This window comes from Lontra canadensis, unplaced genomic scaffold (genome assembly GCF_010015895.1).
Source record: "Lontra canadensis isolate GAN:19392208 unplaced genomic scaffold, GSC_riverotter_1.0 scaffold60, whole genome shotgun sequence".
NCBI classification, from domain to species: Eukaryota; Metazoa; Chordata; class Mammalia; order Carnivora; family Mustelidae; genus Lontra; species Lontra canadensis.
The window spans coordinates 9,957,666-9,978,162 of NW_022631054.1; the positions used below are offsets into that span (position 1 = coordinate 9,957,666).

General features: G+C 52.8%; 1 protein-coding gene across 11 annotated transcripts in view; it reads left to right on the forward strand.

Moving 5' to 3' along the window:
* Positions 1-8,539, forward strand: part of PTPRF (protein tyrosine phosphatase receptor type F) — an 84,986-nt gene extending 76,447 nt beyond the window's left edge. For 7 of the 11 annotated variants that reach the window (XM_032877524.1, XM_032877534.1, XM_032877526.1 and 4 more), the window contains 13 exons: positions 90-122; positions 882-979; positions 3,712-3,835; positions 3,993-4,168; positions 4,892-5,011; positions 5,293-5,447; positions 5,528-5,813; positions 5,907-6,085; positions 6,303-6,429; positions 6,640-6,765; positions 7,019-7,173; positions 7,268-7,403; positions 7,837-8,539. In XM_032877524.1, coding sequence (XP_032733415.1) covers positions 90-122; positions 882-979; positions 3,712-3,835; positions 3,993-4,168; positions 4,892-5,011; positions 5,293-5,447; positions 5,528-5,813; positions 5,907-6,085; positions 6,303-6,429; positions 6,640-6,765; positions 7,019-7,173; positions 7,268-7,403; positions 7,837-7,905 — 1,784 coding nt within the window. In that variant the 3' untranslated portion in view covers positions 7,906-8,539. The remainder of the gene's footprint in view (positions 1-89; positions 123-881; positions 980-3,711; positions 3,836-3,992; positions 4,169-4,891; positions 5,012-5,292; positions 5,448-5,527; positions 5,814-5,906; positions 6,086-6,302; positions 6,430-6,639; positions 6,766-7,018; positions 7,174-7,267; positions 7,404-7,836) is intronic. The other 4 variants (XM_032877527.1, XM_032877529.1, XM_032877528.1 and 1 more) reach the window with 1 other exon arrangement.
* Positions 8,540-20,497: the final 11,958 nt, after the last annotated feature.

A 20,497-nucleotide genomic window follows, 5' to 3' on the forward strand; every position in this document is an offset into this window, starting at 1 on the left:
TCGGTCCCTCTATGTGTCCCTGCAGCTGGAGGCAGTGGACAGCCTCTCTCCTCCTGCCCCGCTATTTTTTGTGTTTTCTTTCTCTGCAGGTTCCGGTGTCCCCAGTTGCCCGAATATCTCAAGTTAGTTTTCCGAGTTCTGGGGCTACCCTGGCTTCTGTGTCCATTTCCTCCAACTTTTTCTCACCCCATCAACTCCTTCCTTTCTTGACTCTTCTTTCCCTTCCCTCCTTTCTCCTCCCCAGCTCCACCCTCCCCTCCCCCCATCTTCCTCCAGTCTTGTCTTCCCTCCTACTGTCCCCTGGCCCTGTCTCTCTGCCTCTGTCCCCTCCATTCCCCATCTGACACCCTGCCAGGTGCCTCCCCTGTCTCCTATCTCCCCGTCTCCCTCCTTACTTCTTCTCTCTCTGGATTCTTCCGTGTCGCTCTGTCATGCCTACTCCATCCACACGCTCAGTGTAGAGACCACATGACTGAGTCTTCCACAGTGACTGGCGCCAGCGAGGAGCAGGAGGGCTGTCCACAGGCTGGGCCCGTGGGGCGGGTGTGTAGCTGCCCCCGACCTGGGCTTCCAGCCTCAGCCGGGAGGAAGGAAGCCTGGTGTCCCTTTTGCAAACCTGCCAGGCGGGGCCCTGGTGCCCCCTGACTCCATGCTCACACGTGCCCCCAGCACACACACTCCCCTCTGTCCTCTCTTGCCCTCCAGCCGCTGTGTGCCCCACCATCCCTGTCGCCGCATGTGCTGCTGTCCCCATGCCACCAGTGCCGACTGCTCCATGGTCACACATGTTCACATGTGCTCATCACATGCATCGGGGCTGTCTCTACCGCCCGGCGCCAGCCTCAAGCTGACTCCGCCTTGATGTGCTCCCCTTCCCCCAGGTATGCGAGACCACCCACCCATCCCCATCACCGACCTGGCTGACAACATCGAGCGCCTCAAAGCCAATGATGGCCTCAAGTTTTCCCAGGAGTATGAGGTAAGATGTCTTCACCCCCTGCCTTGGGCAGGGCTGAGGCCTAGCCCATGCCCGCTCTTGCCCTGCCTCGGGCCCCAGCTGGGGCTGAGGGGCTCCAGGCTGTGGCAGCTGGGGAACTCAGCTTCTCAGGTACTAGGCCTGGCTGAGGCCCTTTCAAGCACCCCAATTCTGGACACTCGGATGCCTGCCCACATGCTAACAGAGGCAGACGAAAGGTCACCCCTACACACACATGGATCAGTAGGAACGGCTTCTTTATCAAGAACTTACTGCAGGCAAGAACAGACTAGGCCATTTGCACGCATCCCTTCATTGTGTCCTCCTCGCAGTACGAAGTGGTACAGTTATTATCCCATCTTACAGATGAGGAAACAGAGGCTCAGAGAGGGGAAGTGACTTGCCCAAGGTCAAACAGCCAGTGCGTAGTGGAACCAGGAGTCAGACCCAGGCCTGCCTGACAGCGTGTGGCCTATACTCACATAGCCTCACATGCGTTCTCAGAGCCACACGGGCCACAGAGTGGGGAGTCGGGGGACTCAAGGCCCGCTGCTCAGGCTGCACAAGCCTTCCTGCTCTCAGCCCTCCATGCACTGTCTGCACTCTGGTCTTGACTCCTACCTGCTCCCTACTGGGGGCCCCCCGCGTTCCAGCTCCGGGGGTCTGAGGGCTTCCAGGCCACCCAGCTGGGGAGGGCTCTGCTGGAGAAGGAGGTGATAAAGGAGAACCCCGGCTTCTGTAAGGAGCACCCCCAGAGGTGGTGTTCTGCCCCAGCTCCTCTCCTGCAGCCCCCTGCTCCCATCCAGGCCTGGCCCAGCACTCACTGTCAATCAATAATGGATAGATAGGTGATTGATGAGCTCGCACAGCCCAACTTGTGAGTCTGCTCCCTCTAGTCGGATGTCCGCTGCTGGCGGTACTTGGTACCCTGGGGTCCCAGGATTCCCCTTCCAAGGGCTGTGGGCCAGGTAGGTTCTGAGGGCTGTGGGCCAGGTTTCTGCAGAGGAAATTGAGCTTGGCAGGCAAATTGATGAATGTCTGTCATGAGGAAAGCATGCCGCCTCTACCTGTAGAACCTCACGGGGGCCTACTTTGCCGTAAGACCCTGCTGTGAAGGTTAACAAAGTTTGTGAATTACACTTGCTGCTTTCAGTTCTCTCGCAGGCCCGGAGGGCCTTCCGTGGTCTCTGCCCACACCCACCCAGTCCCACGTCCTGCATCTTCCCACGGGACCCTGCACCTCTGTCCAGGCTCATGGTGCTCCCCCTCTCACGTTCTGCCCACTCCTCTCCCCCAGCGTGAACTTTCCCTCCTCTTCCAAGAAGCCTTCTCTGCCTGCCAGGGCCTGCTGTGGGCTTTCTCTCAACCAGGATCCCACAGCTCTGTCACCTTTAACAGTCAGTCGGTTGTCACACTATGGAGCACACACCGTGCTGAATGCTGGGGACCTGGCAACGTCAGGTCATTCTTCTGGTGGGGAGGCCGGCTCAGACAGATAACCAACACTGAATCCGACAGTATACCCTTGCATTAGATATGACAGAACGTGCAGAGAGAGCAGGCCGCAGCACCACGGCAGGCTGGGGGGTGGGGTGTGCTGGAGGGTCTCACAGAAGCAGAGCCTGCCATCCTGTGGAGAGTAACAGGCTGGTGTCAAAGTACGGAGGCATTGGGTTCTGTCCTTCTGTAAAAGGAGGTAGTAACATAGCCTGCTTCTTCGGAGGCTGAGGTGAGGGAATATGTGCGAAGTGCTTAGAACGGTGCCACGCACACAGCGGGTCTGCATGGAGACTCCGCTGTTATGACCTGGGGCCCTGAGGACCCCTGGAAGTCATTGAAGCAGGAGAATGACAATCAGATCTCTCTTATCTGAGGATTGCTCTGGCTACAGGACAGAGAGCGTCAGAGTGGGGCGAAAGTAGAGAGACGGGGAGATGGCCAAGTCCAAGATGGGGCAGCTTGGCCAAGGGAGTGGGGAAGCACCAGGACATGGTGACCGAGGGGACAGGAACATAGAGGGGTTTTTGAAGATGACTTGAGGGTTCTGGCTGGGGTTTGGAGGTAAATGGGTGAAGGTACCTTTGACCAAGACAGTCTTCCCGTGGCAAAGCCCAGCTGGTGGGAATCGGATGATCTCTGCTTGGCAAGGATTGAGATTGCAGGGCCCATGGGGCCCCCCATATGGGGTTGCCCAGGAGGTGGCTGGCCATTCAGCTTCGGAGCTCAGGGAGGCCGGGCTGCAGCTGGAGTTGTGGGCAGCTCCAGCAAGTGAGTGCAAGATTCTACAAGGAAATGAGGCCCCAGAAAGGTTGTAGAGTGCAAAGAAGGCCCAGGAAAGAACCCCAGAGGAGTGCTGTGCTCTGCCTGTGGGAGGTGCAGGGGGAAGAAGAGGAGACAGAGAGGGAATGACCAGGGAGGTAGGAGGAAAGCTGGACAGGGTGATGCAGCAGGTGCCCAGAGCCCTCAGTGGTTTCAGGTGCGGCACGGCTGGCGGCCATGGCTCCATCTTGGTCTGTTCTCATGTCATTAGTTGGGGGCAGGGCTGGAGGGACTGGTACATCACCTCCCCAGCAGGAGCTGATAAGGCAGCCTCAGCTCCACAGCTGGGGGTTGGAGCTGGTGGTGACCCAGGCATAAAGGCAGCATGTGGACACCGCCTGGCAGGCTGGGTCTTGGGGGCAGGAGGGAGACCCCAGCTCTTACCTTGCTCTATCTGCCTCCTCCATTTCCTATAGTCCATTGACCCTGGACAGCAGTTCACATGGGAGAATTCCAACCTGGAAGTGAACAAGCCCAAGAACCGCTACGCAAATGTCATTGCCTACGACCACTCCCGAGTCATTCTTACCTCCATCGACGGTGAGCCAAGGACCATGCACCCTCCCATCCCTTGCTCTCCTCCTTGCTGGCGGGGGTGACATTTCATCCCAGGAAACCCAGGGGTGCTCCAAGGTGTGGTGGGCTGGGGGGGGGGGGGCTTGGGTATAAGCTCTCCTGTGTTCCTTCCTGTTCACAGGTGTTCCAGGGAGTGACTATATCAATGCCAACTACATCGACGGCTACCGCAAGCAGAATGCCTACATTGCCACGCAGGGCCCTCTGCCCGAGACCATGGGCGATTTCTGGCGGATGGTGTGGGAACAGCGCACAGCCACTGTGGTCATGATGACACGGCTGGAGGAGAAGTCCCGGGTAGGACAGTGCGGGGGCCTTCCAGCCGGGAGGTGGAGTGGGAGAGACTCAGTCACCGTCACCAGGTGACTTCCAGGCCCCCTTTCCTGTGTCTGTCACAAGTTCCCCCAAGGGATGCTCTTGTCTTCTTGGGGTGTTCTCATGCTCCCCGGCTGCTGGGTATTCCTGGGATGTGACCCATTCTCTAGATGCTGGCACATTCTTCCGATATTAATATGTTGTACCAGATGCTGTCATTTTCCGGGAATGTTAATATGTTTCCCAGTTGCTAGCATGTTCCCGGGATGTTCACATGTTCCCCAGATGCTGGAGTGTTCCTGGGGCATTAGCACATCTCCAAAGTTAATTAGTGGAAAGAGCTCCCGTTATCCACTTTTGCACCGCAGAGCATCGACTGAAACGTAAAATTTACAGAGCTTGAAAATGGCGCATAAACGTTATGGGTAAATTTGGCAGAAAATGTGCCTGGTGCGATCTGGTCATGAATAAATAATTTTCAATTATGGCCCTCGTTCTCGCAGCTAGGGCAGGGATGGAAACGTAGCATGAGAACCTGTGTGGTTTGGTGAGGGGGTGGCATCACCGATCTGAGGGTTCAGGGCTGGGAGCCTTGCAGCCAGGTAAGCTAGACCTTCGGCCTTCTTCTGCCCCAGTGCCCCCGCCTATCTGAGCGTTTGAGTACTTCTAAGCACCCTTACACCTGCCTCCCTTGTCGCCCTGTAGGTGAAGTGTGATCAGTACTGGCCGGCCCGGGGCACTGAGACATATGGCCTCATTCAGGTGACGCTGCTGGACACAGTGGAGCTAGCCACGTACACCGTGCGCACCTTTGCACTCCACAAGGTACAGCCCCCCCGGAGCTTGTCCCCCACCCGGGCCCTACCCAGAAGCGATCTGAGCACAGTGCACTGGGGATGGATGAGCGATTGGTGCCAGAACTTGGGGCTCAGAGGCATGTGAGCACCTTCTGGCAACCAGTGCCATGGGCGGGATGACTGGAAACGGTGCCTCCAGCTCCTTCAGGCCACCTCCCATGGCTTCTGAGTTGGGTCAGGCGTCCCCTCCCAGAGCCTCTAGCAGACACGCTTCCCTGTTGCATCATGTCTCCCCATGCTTCTCCCCAGAGTGGCTCCAGCGAGAAGCGAGAGCTGCGTCAGTTCCAGTTCATGGCTTGGCCAGACCATGGGGTTCCCGAGTACCCCACACCCATCCTGGCCTTCCTGCGGCGGGTCAAGGCCTGCAACCCGCCGGATGCGGGACCTATGGTGGTGCACTGCAGGTGAGCAGGGGATGCGGTGCCAGCAAGGGGGATTGGGGGTGGGCTGGAGCTCTGCGCCAAGCCATGCCCATATCATGCAGCGCGGGCGTGGGCCGCACCGGCTGTTTCATCGTCATCGAGGCCATGCTGGAGCGGATGAAGCACGAGAAGACGGTCGACGTCTACGGGCACGTGACGTGCATGCGCTCGCAGCGGAACTATATGGTGCAGACAGAGGACCAGTACGTGTTCATCCACGAGGCCCTGCTGGAGGCCGCCACGTGTGGACACACAGAGGTGCCTGCCCGCAGCCTCTATGCCCACATCCAGAAGCTGGGCCAAGTGCCTCCTGGGGAGAGTGTGACTGCCATGGAACTCGAGTTCAAGGTGGGCTCAGGGGCTTGGACTGGGTCATGGGGATGATACCCCACCCCCCACCCGCCGAGAAGCCAGGTCTGACCAGCCCATCCCTCTGTCTAGTTGCTGGCCAGCTCTAAGGCCCACACATCCCGCTTCATTAGCGCCAACCTGCCCTGCAACAAGTTCAAGAACCGCCTGGTGAACATCATGCCCTATGAGTTGACCCGCGTGTGTCTGCAGCCCATCCGTGGCGTGGAGGGCTCGGACTACATCAATGCCAGCTTCCTGGACGGCTATAGGTCAGCATGCCTGTGACTGCCCAGCACACTCTACGGGGCCCTAGGCCTGCAGCTGGCTAGCCGGGGGCCCGGCAGAGTAGGGCCAGCCCAGAAGATCAGAGTGGGCTTTCCCGGAGGAGGGGTAGGCGATCTGAGCGGGACTCCAAGGAACTAGGCGGTCTTGGGGAGACTCGGGCCAGTGGCACCTCCAGCATGTCCAGTCTTCTGTCCACCCCAGACAACAGAAGGCCTACATAGCCACACAGGGGCCTCTGGCAGAGAGCACCGAGGACTTCTGGCGCATGTTATGGGAGCACAACTCTACCATCATCGTCATGCTGACCAGGCTCCGGGAGATGGGCAGGGTGAGCCCACCACCCCCCCAGGGCCCCTCCCATACCTGGGAGCGCACCCAGTGCCTCTGTACTGCTCTCTCCTTTCATACCCAGACTCCCCTCAGCAGAGCCTCAGACCCCCTCCTCAGCACCTGAAGCGTCCCAGCACTCCTCTGAATCCTGGAGCTCTCCTCCCCCATCCCTCCCTACCTGCTCATGGGGCGGGGCCTTTGTCCACAGGAGAAATGCCACCAGTACTGGCCAGCAGAGCGCTCTGCTCGCTACCAGTACTTTGTCGTTGACCCGATGGCCGAGTACAACATGCCCCAGTACATCCTGCGTGAGTTCAAGGTCACGGACGCCCGGGTGAGTACAGAGTGCATGTGCCCGCGTGAAAGCGTGTCTCTAGTCGCCTGAGTACGCATGGGATGGGGCCCTGGCTCGGACTGCAGGAGTCTGATGTGAGGGTGCTGGTGTGGGGGCGTGAGCACCTCTCCCAGGGGCCTCGGGGGTCAGCATCTCATGGGTGTGGACGGGGGCACTGTATTGCCCGTCCAGCCCGGCAGGGCTGTGGGGTGAGGCATGGGTGCTGACCCTGTTCCCCACCCACCTCTCCCAGGACGGGCAGTCGAGGACGATCCGGCAGTTCCAGTTCACAGACTGGCCTGAGCAGGGCGTGCCCAAGACGGGCGAGGGCTTCATCGACTTCATTGGGCAGGTGCACAAGACCAAGGAGCAGTTCGGGCAGGATGGGCCCATCACGGTGCACTGCAGGTAGGGCTGACCCCATGGAGGGCTGGGGCAGGGCAGGGTGGGGGGCTGTGGGCCTGGTGGGCGGGACCCCTGATCCAGTGCTGTCCCTGAGTAGTGCCGGCGTGGGCCGCACTGGCGTGTTCATCACCCTGAGTATCGTCCTGGAGCGGATGCGCTACGAGGGAGTGGTCGACATGTTCCAGACCGTGAAGACCCTTCGCACGCAGCGCCCAGCCATGGTGCAGACGGAGGTACGCGGGCCCGCTGGCTGGGGCAACAGGGCAGCCCCTCACCTGCACGCGCGGCTTATTGATCCCTGCCCTGCCTGAGGCACTAGGCCAGGGTGAGTAGAAAGGGCTCCACCTCCTGCAGCTCTATGCTGAGCGCCAGCAGTGTGCCTGGTGCCCGGCTAGGGCTGGATAGCAGCCGTCATGGGGTGCTGGGTCTAGGAGCAGAGAGACGTGATAGGAGTGGTGGGAGAGAGGCAGGTAGGTGCAGGGCAGCGGGAAAGGGGGAGAGCTGAGCCTTCAGAGGCCCCTCCAGGCTCCTGGACACCCCCCACAGCAGACATCTGGGGCTCACACCTGCTCGGGGCCCACCAGCTGCAGGGGGAGTGCCCTTGGCCAGTGCGGTGGGAGAACCCACTCCCCCTGCCTGCAGCTGACCAGCCTCCTGTCCCGGCAGGACCAGTACCAGCTGTGCTATCGTGCGGCCCTGGAGTACCTGGGCAGCTTTGACCACTATGCAACGTAACTACCGCTCCCCTCTCCTCCGCTGCCCCTGCCTGGGGCTCCGGAGGGGACCCAGCTCCTCTGAGCCATACCGACCGTCGTCTAGCCCTCCTGCACGGATGCTGTTGCTGGCAGAGCACAGCCCACTGGGCTCACAGCGTTTCAGGAACATTGCCACACCAAATGGAGAGCCCAGAACACCCCTGGGCGAGTGGGTGGGCTGGCAGGCCAGTGCCGTGGCCCATCTCTGTCCACCAGGCCCGCCCAGAGCCTGCTTCGAGCTCTCTGTTTCGCTGCCGCGTTTCTCATGCTTCTTCTCATGGGGTGGGGATGGGGACAAAGTCTCCTTTTTTATACATTAAGTGGGGTAGACTGAGAGATTCTAGCCTCTTCCTCTGATTTTCCTTTTGCAAATCCTTAACTGCAGAATGGGCCTCTGTGGGGGTTGGGTTCAGTTGTTTTCTTTTTTGAGTTCACTTTGGATCCTTTTTTTGTATGACTTTTGCTGCTGAAGGACAGAACCTGCCTTCCTCTGTGTGGAGCTGGGGCCACCAGGCTGAGTGGAGGCCCAGCCGTGGGCCCGGGAGGCACCCCTGATCTAGCTGCTCTTCCAGCCCTGTAGACGAGATCCTGTTTCAGCCAAGTGTGGGGAAACGACTCTTTTTTTGTTTGTTTGTTTGTTTGTTTTTTGTTTTGGTTTGGTTTTTTTGAGTTTAGTTTTGTTTTTCCTTCAGAGCCTTATTTGAGGCCCCACAGACAGTGGTGGGCGGGGAGGAGATAGGAAACACTCATCTCCAGTTGTCTATTCCCGTGTGTGTGTGTGTGTGTGTGAACATTCACAGCCCAGAACCACAGACGTGTCCCGGGGAGCCTGGCAAGGCATTCCTCATCACCATCGTGTTTGCAAAGGTTAAAAAAAAACGCAAAGACAAAAAACAAAAAAACAAAAAAAAAATCCAAAAAAACACAAAAACCACCAAGAAAAAACAGAGTCATCCCCCTGGCCTCTGCTTCCAACCCCCAAGAGGGGGGGTGGCCCCTTGTGCCTGGGCTTCCCAGGGAAGCTGCCAGGCTGACCTCTGGGCCCACAGAGCCTCACTTTTGTCCCCGGCATTGCGGTTTGGCGTGGTGTTGGTAAGCTGTGGATCCGGCCGTGTGGCCTTGGTGACTGACACAGGTCAGGGTGTGTATCATACCCCGAACACCTCAGGGCCAAGCAAGGGCACAGCTGGCCCTTCAGGTTCAGGTCAGTGGGCCTGGGAGCACACATCTGTCCTCAGAGCCGGGGCCGGGTGATTTCCCTCCCTGGTTTGCAGCTGTCTTCAAAGCCCCTGAGAATTGCTCTTTTCCACTCCTTCAGGATGCCCTCACAAACCAATGTGGCAAGACTACTGGACTTCTCTCAATGGTACTATAATCAATCCTTACTCTCTCGGCTCGCTGAGGGGCAGGGAGAGGGCCTCTGGGCAGCACTATCTAGGTAGGTAAGTGGGGGCGGGGAAGGGTGCATAGCTGTTTTAGCTGAGGGACGCGGAGCAGGCGTCCCCAGATCTAGCTAGGCTCAGTCAAGATCAACAATCCAGGGTTGGTAATGTTGGATGAAACATTCATTTTTACCTTGTGGATGCTAGTGCTGTAGAGTCCACTGTTGTACACAGTCTGTTTTCTATTTGTTAAGAGAACTACAGCATCGTTGCATAATTCTTGATGGTAATAAATTTGAATAATCAGATTTCTTACAAACTGGGCCTCTGTCTCAGCTCTTTCTGGAACCAGAGAGGGGGCTCTGTCAGTTCAGTATGTAGGGGTAGATTCTGGAGATTTCCTGCTCCGAGGGAGACAGTGAGGATGGCCTGAGTGTGGTATGTGGGGCTCCCAGCGTGGCTGCTGACTTTCAGAAAGGCGCATCACCACGAACCCTGAAAGCCAGCTGCCAGCGCGTGTCAAGAGCAACCCACCAGGGACCCCGGCTCCCCAGGCAAAGAGCAGACGCTTTGCCTCTCCTCACACCACCCTCCCCTCCTTTTCCCTCTTCACATCCCCCACGCTGTGAGGACAGAGATGGCACACGCTGGTGGAGGCTGGTAGGGGTGGAAATCAGTGAGTGAGGACTCCTGTAATCCCTGCAATGTGGCTCCCGGACTCCCAGACACGCAGCAGCGTGGGCTCGTGGAGCCTGACAGCCTCTCCACCAGTGATCCGACCGGTCCTGCCAGCCTGTTGAGCCGTGGAACTTCCCTGGGGCACAGGACAAGCAGGAGAGAGCAATAAGTCAGCAGTGACCAGGCTGTTAGTGCCCTGACATGTCACCCCCCCCCCCCCAGGAGCGGTGGGTACACAGGCAGCACCGGATCCCCACAGTGGAGTTGATGCAGGCCTCCCCGAGAAGGGGATATCAGCAGGATTCTGAGCGTTTCATGGGGGTGAGCAGGGATCACTTAAAAAGTGGGGAAAGCATTTCCAACAGAGAGAACAGCTTGTGCAAAGGCTTGGAATTGTGAGACAGACGGACAAATGCGAGGAGAGCAGTTTTGGGGGAAGAGAGATGCAGCAAGGAAGGCGAGCTAGAAGCCGCCAGACGCACAGCTGAGGGGCTCCAGGTGATATGGAAGGGATGCAGTCCCTGGGAGGTGAAGTCCCTCTGTCACATCCTGCCACCCCCACCTCGGGCCTCGCCACGCTCCACTGTTGGCAGCAGTCTCCTTGGGGGCCGTAAGTGACCAAGGCCTGGGATTTGGGCTCCCCAGCACCTCGGTCAGTGCCTGGCCCTAATTCTACCTGTTTAGAAAAATGACATCATCATCGCATTGCTCTTGATAGTGTTAAATTTGAGTGATTGTTTACTAAATAAAAGAAGGAACCGGCAAACATCTCCAAGTGAGGGATAAATATCAGATTGTCACTTGAACAAGAGCATGGGTCCTGCAGGGCAGGCTTTGCACGGAGTACTTTTAGGTCCTGATCACTAGGCCTCAGAACCAGCCGGCTGAGCAGACCCTCTCGCCTGCACAGACGGGACTGAGGCTGACATGGATTCATTTGACCGAGACCTCAGGGCAGGTAAGCACCAGAGCAGGGACCCACACGTGGTTACGCCCACGCCAGTCTGCCCTTCCCCTCTTCCCTCCTCCCCTCCCCTGCCCCCCATCCTCCGGGCCCTGCAGCATAGTGTGCAGCACCCCATCCGCTCAGCTTCCTCCCTCATCCCACACTTAGCTGATCGGCAAACCCCGAGCATTGGGCCTTCCTCACCCGTTGGATTCTCTGCATTTCCCCTGCTGGTGTCCCCTCACCACCCTCTTGCCTCGACGGCTGCCACGCTTTCTACTTGGTCTGCCTGTGCCTAACCCTGTCCTGGCCAACCCATTCTCAGCACAGCAGCCAGAAGGATTCTTCCTGGGGGCAGATGTGACCATGTCACTGTCTTGACCAGACCCTGCCAAGCCCTCACGGTCGGCCCAAACTGCATGGGTTTTCAAGGTGGCAAAACCTGGCCTCTGCAGCCTCCTTGCGCCTCCCCCCTTACCCCCTGCCCTCTAGCCACGACGCGGTCCACTCTGTCAGCTTTGTACCTGCCTCACCATTCTACCTCTCCGCTCCGTACCTTCCCATAAGCTGTTCTGGAACATTCTCCCCCACCTCTCTAGCTGGCTAAATCCTGCTCATTATGTCTCCACTGAAATATTTCCTTCAGAAGCTATCCTTAATCATCCTAAATGAGGCTTAAGTGGCCCTCCTCTGCAAGTAATTTGAAATTTTTTCCATGTAATCCTCACAATACATACAGTGTGGGTCCTATTACGCCCATTTTGTAGATGAGAAAATTAGGTTTCATCCACTTAATTCAACACATACTTAATGAGCATTGCCTATGTGCTAGTTACACCATTGACCTGAACAAAGACTTCTGCCCTTGTAGTATTTATACCATAGGAGAAAACATGGAACCTATGAAAAATGACAAATGTCTATGTAGTCTGTTACTGATAAGTGCCGTGGGAGGAGATTAGAAAAGGAGGGACCAGGCACATGGGGAACTGTGGTAGACGAAGCCTCACTGAAAAGATGGAATGTCAAGAAGACAAGCTGGTGAGGGGGTTTTGCCTCCACCAAACACGAGCATCCAGGCAGAAAGAACAGCCAGGGCAAAGGTCCTGGGCAGGAATGTGCCTGATTGTTGAGGCTGGTGCGGTTGTGACACTGTGAGCCAGGGGTGGGAGAGTAGTGGACGATGAGGTCAGAGAGGAAATGGGAGCCAGGTCTAGGCCCTTGGCAGAACCCCAAGTGTGGTGAGAAGGGACCAGATACTGGTTCATCTTGGAGGTGGCATTAAGACAATTTGCTTATGGACCAGACGAAAAAGTCAGGTTGACCCCTTAGCCTTGCCTTGAGCCACTGGAAGGATGAAGTTGTTGTTTATTGAGATGGGGAAGGCTGAACATAAGTGTTGAAAAACCACCCCGAGGGACCCCAACTGGAACATGGTGGAGTTGACAGCACTGCCGGGTCCGCCTGACTCCAGGGCTCTTTCCACACTGCTACCTGGCCATAGCTAGGAACATAGACACAGTGGGAAAGAAATATCTGGAAGGATACCAAGAGTTGTGAGGTTAGGTAATGTTCTTCATAATTTTTCAAATTTACTGGAAAGAATTACTATTGCTTTAATTTTTAAGAAATTTTATTCATTTGATAGAGAGCAAGAGAGCATAGGGGAGAATGGGCAGTTTAGGCAGAGGGAGAAGCAGGCTCCCTGCTGAGCAAGGAGCCCAATGAGGGGCTGGATCCCAGGACTCTGGGATCACGACCCCAGCTGAAGGCAGACACTTAACCAACTGAGCCACCCAGGCACCCAATATCTCTTTCTTTTTTTTTAAAAGATTTTATTTATTTATTTGACAGAGAGAGAGCTCACAAGTAGGCAGAGAAGCAGGCAGAGGGAGAGGGGGAAGCAGGTTCCCTGCTGAGCAGAGAGCCCAATGCGGGGCTTGATCCCAGGACCCTGAGATCATGACCTGAGCTGAAGGCAGAGGCTTAACACACTGAGCCACACTTGGGCCCCTTTCTTTAATTTTTTAAAAGACAAACTTAAAATTGTATAATGAATTCTTCCTTGTTTAAAAAAACATCTTCTAAATTGGATAGAATCAGAAAATGTTAAAGTCCCCATTCTTTTCCCTGCCCCTGAAATCCCCAGAGGGAGTCACGATTTAGTCTACATCCTTCCGGGCATTTTCTATGAATATACAAACATGTATATAAACTCTTTTTTAATAAAACTAGAATCCTAGTCCTATCTTTCTGCAGATTGCGCTTTTTCATTTAAATACATTGTGGACCTCTTTCCATCTCAGTTCTTCATCTTTTTTTTTTTTTTAAGATTTTGTTTATTTATTTGACAGACAGAGATCACAAGTAGGCAGAGAGGCAGGCAGAGAGAGGGGGGGGAGCCAGGCTCCCTGCTGAGTAGAGAGCCCAATGCAGGGCTGGATCCCAGGACCCTGAGATCATGACCTGAGCGGAAGGCAGAGGCTTTAACCCACTGAGCCACCCAGGCGCCCCCAGGGTTGGGAGTTTAATCAATTATATGACCTTCCACTTATACCTCCTGATTTGGTTAGCTATATTATTATTTTTCATTTTTCTGGAACTCCCTTATTAAACATCTATGTCTTGATTTATCGTCTTCAGCAGTGCCTATTGATCGCCCTCTACGAAGAATGAGGACAGGGGCTCACTTCCCTGAACTCCTCCCTCCTCCCCCTACCATTTTTCGTTACTTCACGTTGTCAAGATTTACAATTCTATTCTATTAGTACAATTAAGCCTTCCATTCTAGAAAGTGAAAACCGATAAACATTTAAATCGTATGTTTACCAAAAAATCTTTCAAGCACCAATTTCCAATAAGTCTTTTCCTGCCTTTTTTTTTTTTTTTCTTTATTTCCTCCACTTGTGGGTCACACTTCGCTGCCACTGTTTCTCGTAGAATGCGTTAATCTTTTTCTTTGGTGAGTACTCCCTTGTGAGGTGTTCGCACACAGGGTTAGACACTTTCTGATTCTTGTCTGTCTGAAACTATCTTTCTTTTACACTCACTCGCAGTTTTAACTTTGCCTGGCATAGTCTTCTTTATCAAAAAAATTGTTTTCTGCAGAAACCTGAAGATATTTTTCCTAGTTCTGTATTAACCAGTTGTTGAAGGAGGAGGGGTTGTAGGGTGACTGTGGACGCTTTGCTAATGGGTTTCCTTAAATTACCTCAAATTACCCTGATATTTAAATTACCTCAAATTACCCTGATATTTGCCCTGTAGACCACTTTGATTTTTATTTGTCAACTCTGAACTTAAGACCTATCCAAGCTTCTCATAGGAAGAACAACCTTTGACTCAAGTATTTTGGCTTTAAGGGGGCGCCTGGGTGGCTCAGTGGGTTAAGCCTCTGCCTTCGGCTCAGGTCATGGTCTCAGGGTCCTGGAATCGAGCCCGGGCATCAGGCTCTCTGCCCAGCAGGGAGCCTGCTTCCTCCCCTGTCTCTCTGCCTGCCTCCCTGCCTACTTGTGATCTCTGTCTGTCAAATAAATAAGTAAATAATCTTTTAAAAGAAAAGAAGTGGCGGTTTTTTGTTTTGCGTTTAAGAAAACATGGTTTTCTCGGCTCCCATTTCTCCATCAGTCGGCTTACTATTTTTTGGAACTCTTTCTCTCTCTCTCTTTTTTAAGATTTTGTTTATTTGTTTGTCAGAGAGAGAGCCCTCTCAAGCACAAGCAGGGGGAGCAACAAGCAGAGGGAGAAACAGACTCTCCACTAAGCAAGGAGCCCCAATTCGAAACTCCAGGATCCTGGGACTATGGCCTGAGCCACCCAGGCGTCCCTGGAATTCTTACTTTTAAAAATACTCTGGTGGAGGTACCTGGTTGGCTCAGCCTGTAGAATGTGAGATTTCTGATCTCAGGATCCTGAGGTCAAGCCCCATAGTAGAGGGTAGAGTTTACTTTAAAAAAAAAAAAAGGTACTTTGGTGTATGGTTTTTTTGTTTGTTTGTTTTTTTTTAAGATTTTATTTATGTAATTTGACAGAGATCACAAGCAGGCAGAGAAGCAGGCAGAGAGAGAGAGAGGAGGAAGCAGGCTCCCTGCTGAGCAGAGAGCCCGGCTAGATCCTAGGACCCTGAGACCATGACCCCAGCCGAAGGCAGAGGCTTTAACTCACTGAGCCACCCAGGTGCCCCTTGGTGTATGGTTAATGAGAGTTGGGTTCCTCCCCCAAATTGTTTTTTTTCACCCAAATAATTATTTATTAGATCACCTTTCTCTCTGCTCTGATTTGTAATGTCTCCTTTTTATCACCCATGAAATCATTATAAATACAGTGTCTACTTCTAAGTCTCAAGTCTTTCATTCATCTATCTAGTCAAAGCCAAAACTACTCATTTAACTGTTGTAGCTTTGTTTTGTTACCTGACACAGCTGGTCCCCTCCATCATTATCTTTTCTTTTCTTTTTTTTTTTTTTTCAAAAGTAGAGCTATTCCCCTGTTTTTCTTCCAACCGGATTCCAGATTATTTTTGGAAAATTCCCCTCCCTCAGTGTTGGTTGCAGATTTGATTCTACCTCAGTGAATGAAATTGACAGCAACACATCTGAAGAGTGTGTTAAAATAAAACAAAGAAAAGCTGAAGTCTCAATGAAACCTAGAACTTGGGGTCAAAAGCAAGCTGTGCGCCTCCAGCACTAATGAAAGGGAGGGAACGCTGTATGGTATCCGCAGTCATCCCAGTTTCTAGAAAAAGTGCTGTAATGTGGCTCCAGAATGCTGCAGCCTGGGGGTGGGGGAGGGCTCAGTCATAAAGCATCTGCCTTCCTTTGGCTCAGGTGGTGATCCCAGGGTTGTGATCCCAGGGTCCCAGCCTGTGAGTCCTACATTGGGTTCCCTGCTCAGTGGGGATCCTGCTTCTCTCTCTGCCTGCCGCTCCCCCTTGCTTGTGCTTGCTCGCTCTGTGACAAATAAATAAATAAAATCTTTAAAATATACAAATATATTTTTTAAATCTCTGGGCAAAGATTCAACACAGCTTCATTTGTAACAGTAAAAAGTTAGAAATAAGCCAAAATACACACACCCACACCCACACCCACACCTACATGGTCTTCAATCTTGCTCAAATGAATTTGGAGACCACCAGTATCCGTATCATCTGGGGATGTTTTAGAAACAATCTCAGGTCCAACCGCAGACCTACTGAAACAGTTTTCGTTCTGACAGTTTCTTAGGGTATCTGTATGAGTACTAAGATTAGAGGAAGCTCTGGCAAGAACATACACCACAATGTTTGTGGTGATTTTCTGGGTAGTGATGTTCCTTGTTTTAAATGCATTTGTGGGGTGCCTCGGTGGCTCAGTGGGTTAAAGCCTCTGCCTTCGGCTGAGGTCATGGTCTCAGGGTCCTGGGATCAAGCCCCACATCGGGCTCTCTGCTCAGCGGGGAGCCTACTTCCTCCTCTCTCTCTGCCTGTCTCTCTGCCTACTTGTGATCTCTGTCAAATAAATAAATAAAATCTTAAATAAATAAATAAATAAATAAATGCATTTGCTAGTTTGTCTACCTCTGACCTGCACCATTTCCATAAGAATGTGTCAATCGTAGGACACTCCACGCTGTGGCTGAACATGCCTGGACACCCTTCCTGGCACACTTCAGCCAAGACCCAGGAAATCTCCTCGGCAAAATCCCAGTCATAGCCCCTTCCTCCTCCTCCCTCACCCAGACAGCCTCCCATCCAGCTGTGTTGTTGGTCCAGTAACCATAGCACTGGGCCGAAATTATTATTCTTGCTTCTTCAGCTGTTCACAAACTAAAATAAGAAAAAAAATACCAAAGAAATTATCCAGGCTGCAGTGCAGAAAGGAAATGCAAATTGACATTATAATTATGGTTTGATTCATCTGTCTCCTCCAGTGGACTGTGAACTTCAGAGGACCAGGTCTCACTTGCCTCCCAGCTTCGACCAGCCCAAAGCAAGGACTCAATAGATGTTTGCAAAGTGGATGAAAGAGAAGGGTTTTTTTGCCCAGGCCCTGAGGCAAAATCTGATTTGTCAGGAAGAATTCTGGTGGGGGCTGTCAGCATGCTAAGCCCTCCTCTCCCACCTCCTCTGAGGCCTTCCCTTTGCTTCCACCCTGAGCACACGCCCTAGGGGGGCTCTTAGAGGGACATCTCATCCCCCAACCACCTCAGCTGAGAGAAGACCTGCACCCCCCACACCAGACTCTCCCCCCCACCCCCCGCCATGAGCTGCTTTTCTTCCCTTCCCCCACATCAATGGCAGGAATGGCTCAGAGAGTCACCAAGCAACAGTATATATTTTTTAAGATTAATTTATTTATTTTTAGAAAGAGAGAGAGAGAGAGCACATGCGCAGAGGGAGGGGCAGAGGGAGAGGGAGAGAACCTCACATGGACTTTTCCCTGAGTGCGGAGCCCAACGGCAGGCTCTATCTCAAGACCCTGAGATCATGACGTAAACCAGTATCAGGTCAGACGCTTAACCAACTGAGCCACCCAGGGACCCCAACAGTATTTTTTTTTTCCATTTATTTATTTGTCAGAGAGAGAAAGAGAGTGCGTGTCTGCACAAGCAGGGGAAGCAGCAGGCAGAGGCAGAGGGAGAAGCAGGCATCCTGCAGCCGAAGCCTGATTCGGGGCTCGATCCCAGGACCCAGAGACCAGATCTGAACCAAAGGCAGGTGCTTAACCAACTGAGCCACCCAGGCGCCCCCAGTATTTTCTTTTTTAATAAATAAATAAGGGTCACCTAGAACCTGGACTGGACTTTGACCTGCTGAGAGGGTTTTGGCTCCAGTACTGGGGTCCCTCTCAATCACCTTGTGGCCCAAACTCCTTTGTTGGGATGGCCTTTTCCAGCCTCATTTCAGGGCAGTCTCAGCAGAGACTCCTATCTGAGCTTCTGTGTGGTCCTGAAGTCTTCAATCCAGCAAACATGGAACACCCTTATTACATGCTTTCGTGATACCTGCTACTTTGCTAATCACTTAAATTGAAAAGCATTCTAAATGGGCTGTTAACATTTACGTTTTTGTTTATTTTTTCAAGTAGGCTCCATGCCCAACATGGGGCTTGAGCTCACAACCCTGAGATGAAGCGTTGTCCATGCTCCACCGACTGAGCCAGCCAGCCAACCTATGTGTTGCTAAAATTTAATTCCCCCAACAGCCCTGTGTAGGTGGTTGCATAAGATCTCCTTTTGCAGCTGAAGACTAAGATCCAGAGAGGTTGAGCAACTCACCCTAAGTCACACAGGAAGGGAGCAGAACCTAGATGCAAACCTAGAACTGTGTGACTCCAAAGCCCGAATGCTTAACTACTACTATACACACTGCAATCCGTGTGGCTTCGTTTATCCCTTCCTTCCACCATTAATATTCCAGGAGTGTTACCTGAGACAGTCCTTGCACAAAGTGATGGGATTCAATGGTAGAAAATTTAGAAGCATAGTCTGGTGTCCCGGAAATCTTAGAGGCATAGTCTGGTGTCCCGGAAACCTCATGTACACACATAATTACAAGCTTTCCTGGATGCTCTGTGGGCAAAGCACCAAAGGCAATGAGAGCAGCACAGGACTGGCGTGGGATTCGGAAAGGCTTCTATGACAAAGTGGTCTTCAGTAAAGGCCCAGAGCTGGGAGGGAACACAGCTCCTTGAAGGAATGAGTTAGAAAAACAGGACAAAGGCCAGCATGTCTGGATCCCAGAGAGCATCAGAAAGTGGTGCAGGATTGGGGGAGAGAGGGTCAAGGCCAAATCCCTCAGGGCCTGGCCGGTCAAAGCAAGGGAGTTGGAAAGATTTAAAGGGGTTTCTATAGAGTGGTGAATTCACACTTGCTTTCTGGAAAGATCACTCTGGCTGCTGTTTGGAGAACAGATTGGAAGGGGCAATGGTTACAGCGGTCCAGGGAAATGGTGATGTGGCTTGATGTGGGCTGTTAGTGACAAGCGAGGGAAGAAGAAGGGGTATGTGGGATAGGGTTTTGAAAGGAAGTCCAGTAAGATTGAACGTGTATTTCAAGAGAAAGTTCTAGAGCACCTGGACACTTAGATGAATATAGTGGCTTTTCTGAAATGGAGAACACTGAGAGAGAAGCAGGTTGAGGGGAGAACCAAGAGTTTACTTTGGTTGCCTTTGAGATGCCTGGAATAGTCCGACTGGGCAATTAGAGTTGTCTTCATTTTTGGGTCCCTGGAATCAGCACAGTATTGATGCTTATTTAAAACATCTATAAATAGGGACTCCTGGGTGGCTCAGTGGGTTAAAGCCTCTGCCTTCGACTCAGGTCATAATCCCGGGGTCCTGAGATCGAGTCCCGCATCGGGCTCTCTACTCCGTGGGGAGCCTGCTTCCTCCCCTCTCTCTCGGCCTGCCTGACTACTTGTGATCTCTGTCTGTCAAATAAATAAATAAAATCTTAAAAAAAAAATCTAAAAAATCTATAGGGGCGCCTAAGTGGCTCAGTGGGTTAAGCCTCTGCCTTTGTCTCAGGTCATGATATCAGGGTCCTGGGATCAAGCCCCGCATCGGGCTCTCTGCTAAGCAGGGAGCTTCCTCCTCTCTCTCTCTGCCTGCCTCTCTACTTGTGCTCTCTCTCTGTGTGTCAAATAAATAAATAAAATCTTAAAAAAAAAAAAGATTAAAAAAAATCTATAAATAAAAGAATGCCCAAATGGGTGGAATTTGAGTTACATCTTGAAGAACGGATGGGATTTGGCTTTGAGACAAAGACATGTTGGTGCCTGATACCAAAACCAAACCAAACCAAACCAAACCCCAGTAGAACAGCTGGTGGAAGCAAAGACTTAAAGGGCTGAATGTGATGGAGAAACGGTCCACGGAGCATCCATTGCTGCCGCTCACCAAGGCTTTTTGTGCCTTTGCTCCTGACCCTGATCCATCCTCTACAGAGGTGGAAAATAAATCAAGGCGAGGAAGAAAAATTACGTTTTTATTAAGGGAGGGATCCAGGGTGTATTTCATGTTTGTATTTTTATATTTCATAGGCTAGAAGGCCCTGGTCTTTCCAACTTGACCTTGTCTGCAAGGCCGAATTCTCTTTCTATTTGCATGGACTGACCTGGCTGCAGGACCTCAAGCCCTGCCCTCAGCGGACTGGCCATGCAGGTCAGGCGGAGTCCCTGCGAGTTCCTGTTGCTTGCGGAGCTCGGCTGCCTTTTGGAGTAGCTGGTGTCAGGTGCTTTCCCGGAGCCTCCAAAGCTCCAGAGAGAAATATTTAACTTTAGTAGATAGTGCCCACTGGCAAAGGTTAGAATAAGACCGACCCATGGGGCGCCTGGGTGGCTCGGTGGGTTAAGCCTCTGCCTTCGACTCAGGTCATAATCCAGGGGTCCTGGGATCGAGCCCCGCATCCCATCAGGCTTTCTGCTCAACAGGGAGCCTGCTTCCCCCTCTCTCTCTCTGCCTGCTGCTCTGCCTACTTGTGATCTCTCTGTCAAATAAAGAAATAAAATCTTTAAAAAAAAGAAAAAAAGACCGACCCAGAGGTGAAGACCAAAAGCATCGTTAGCATACAAACAGCTCTTCCTG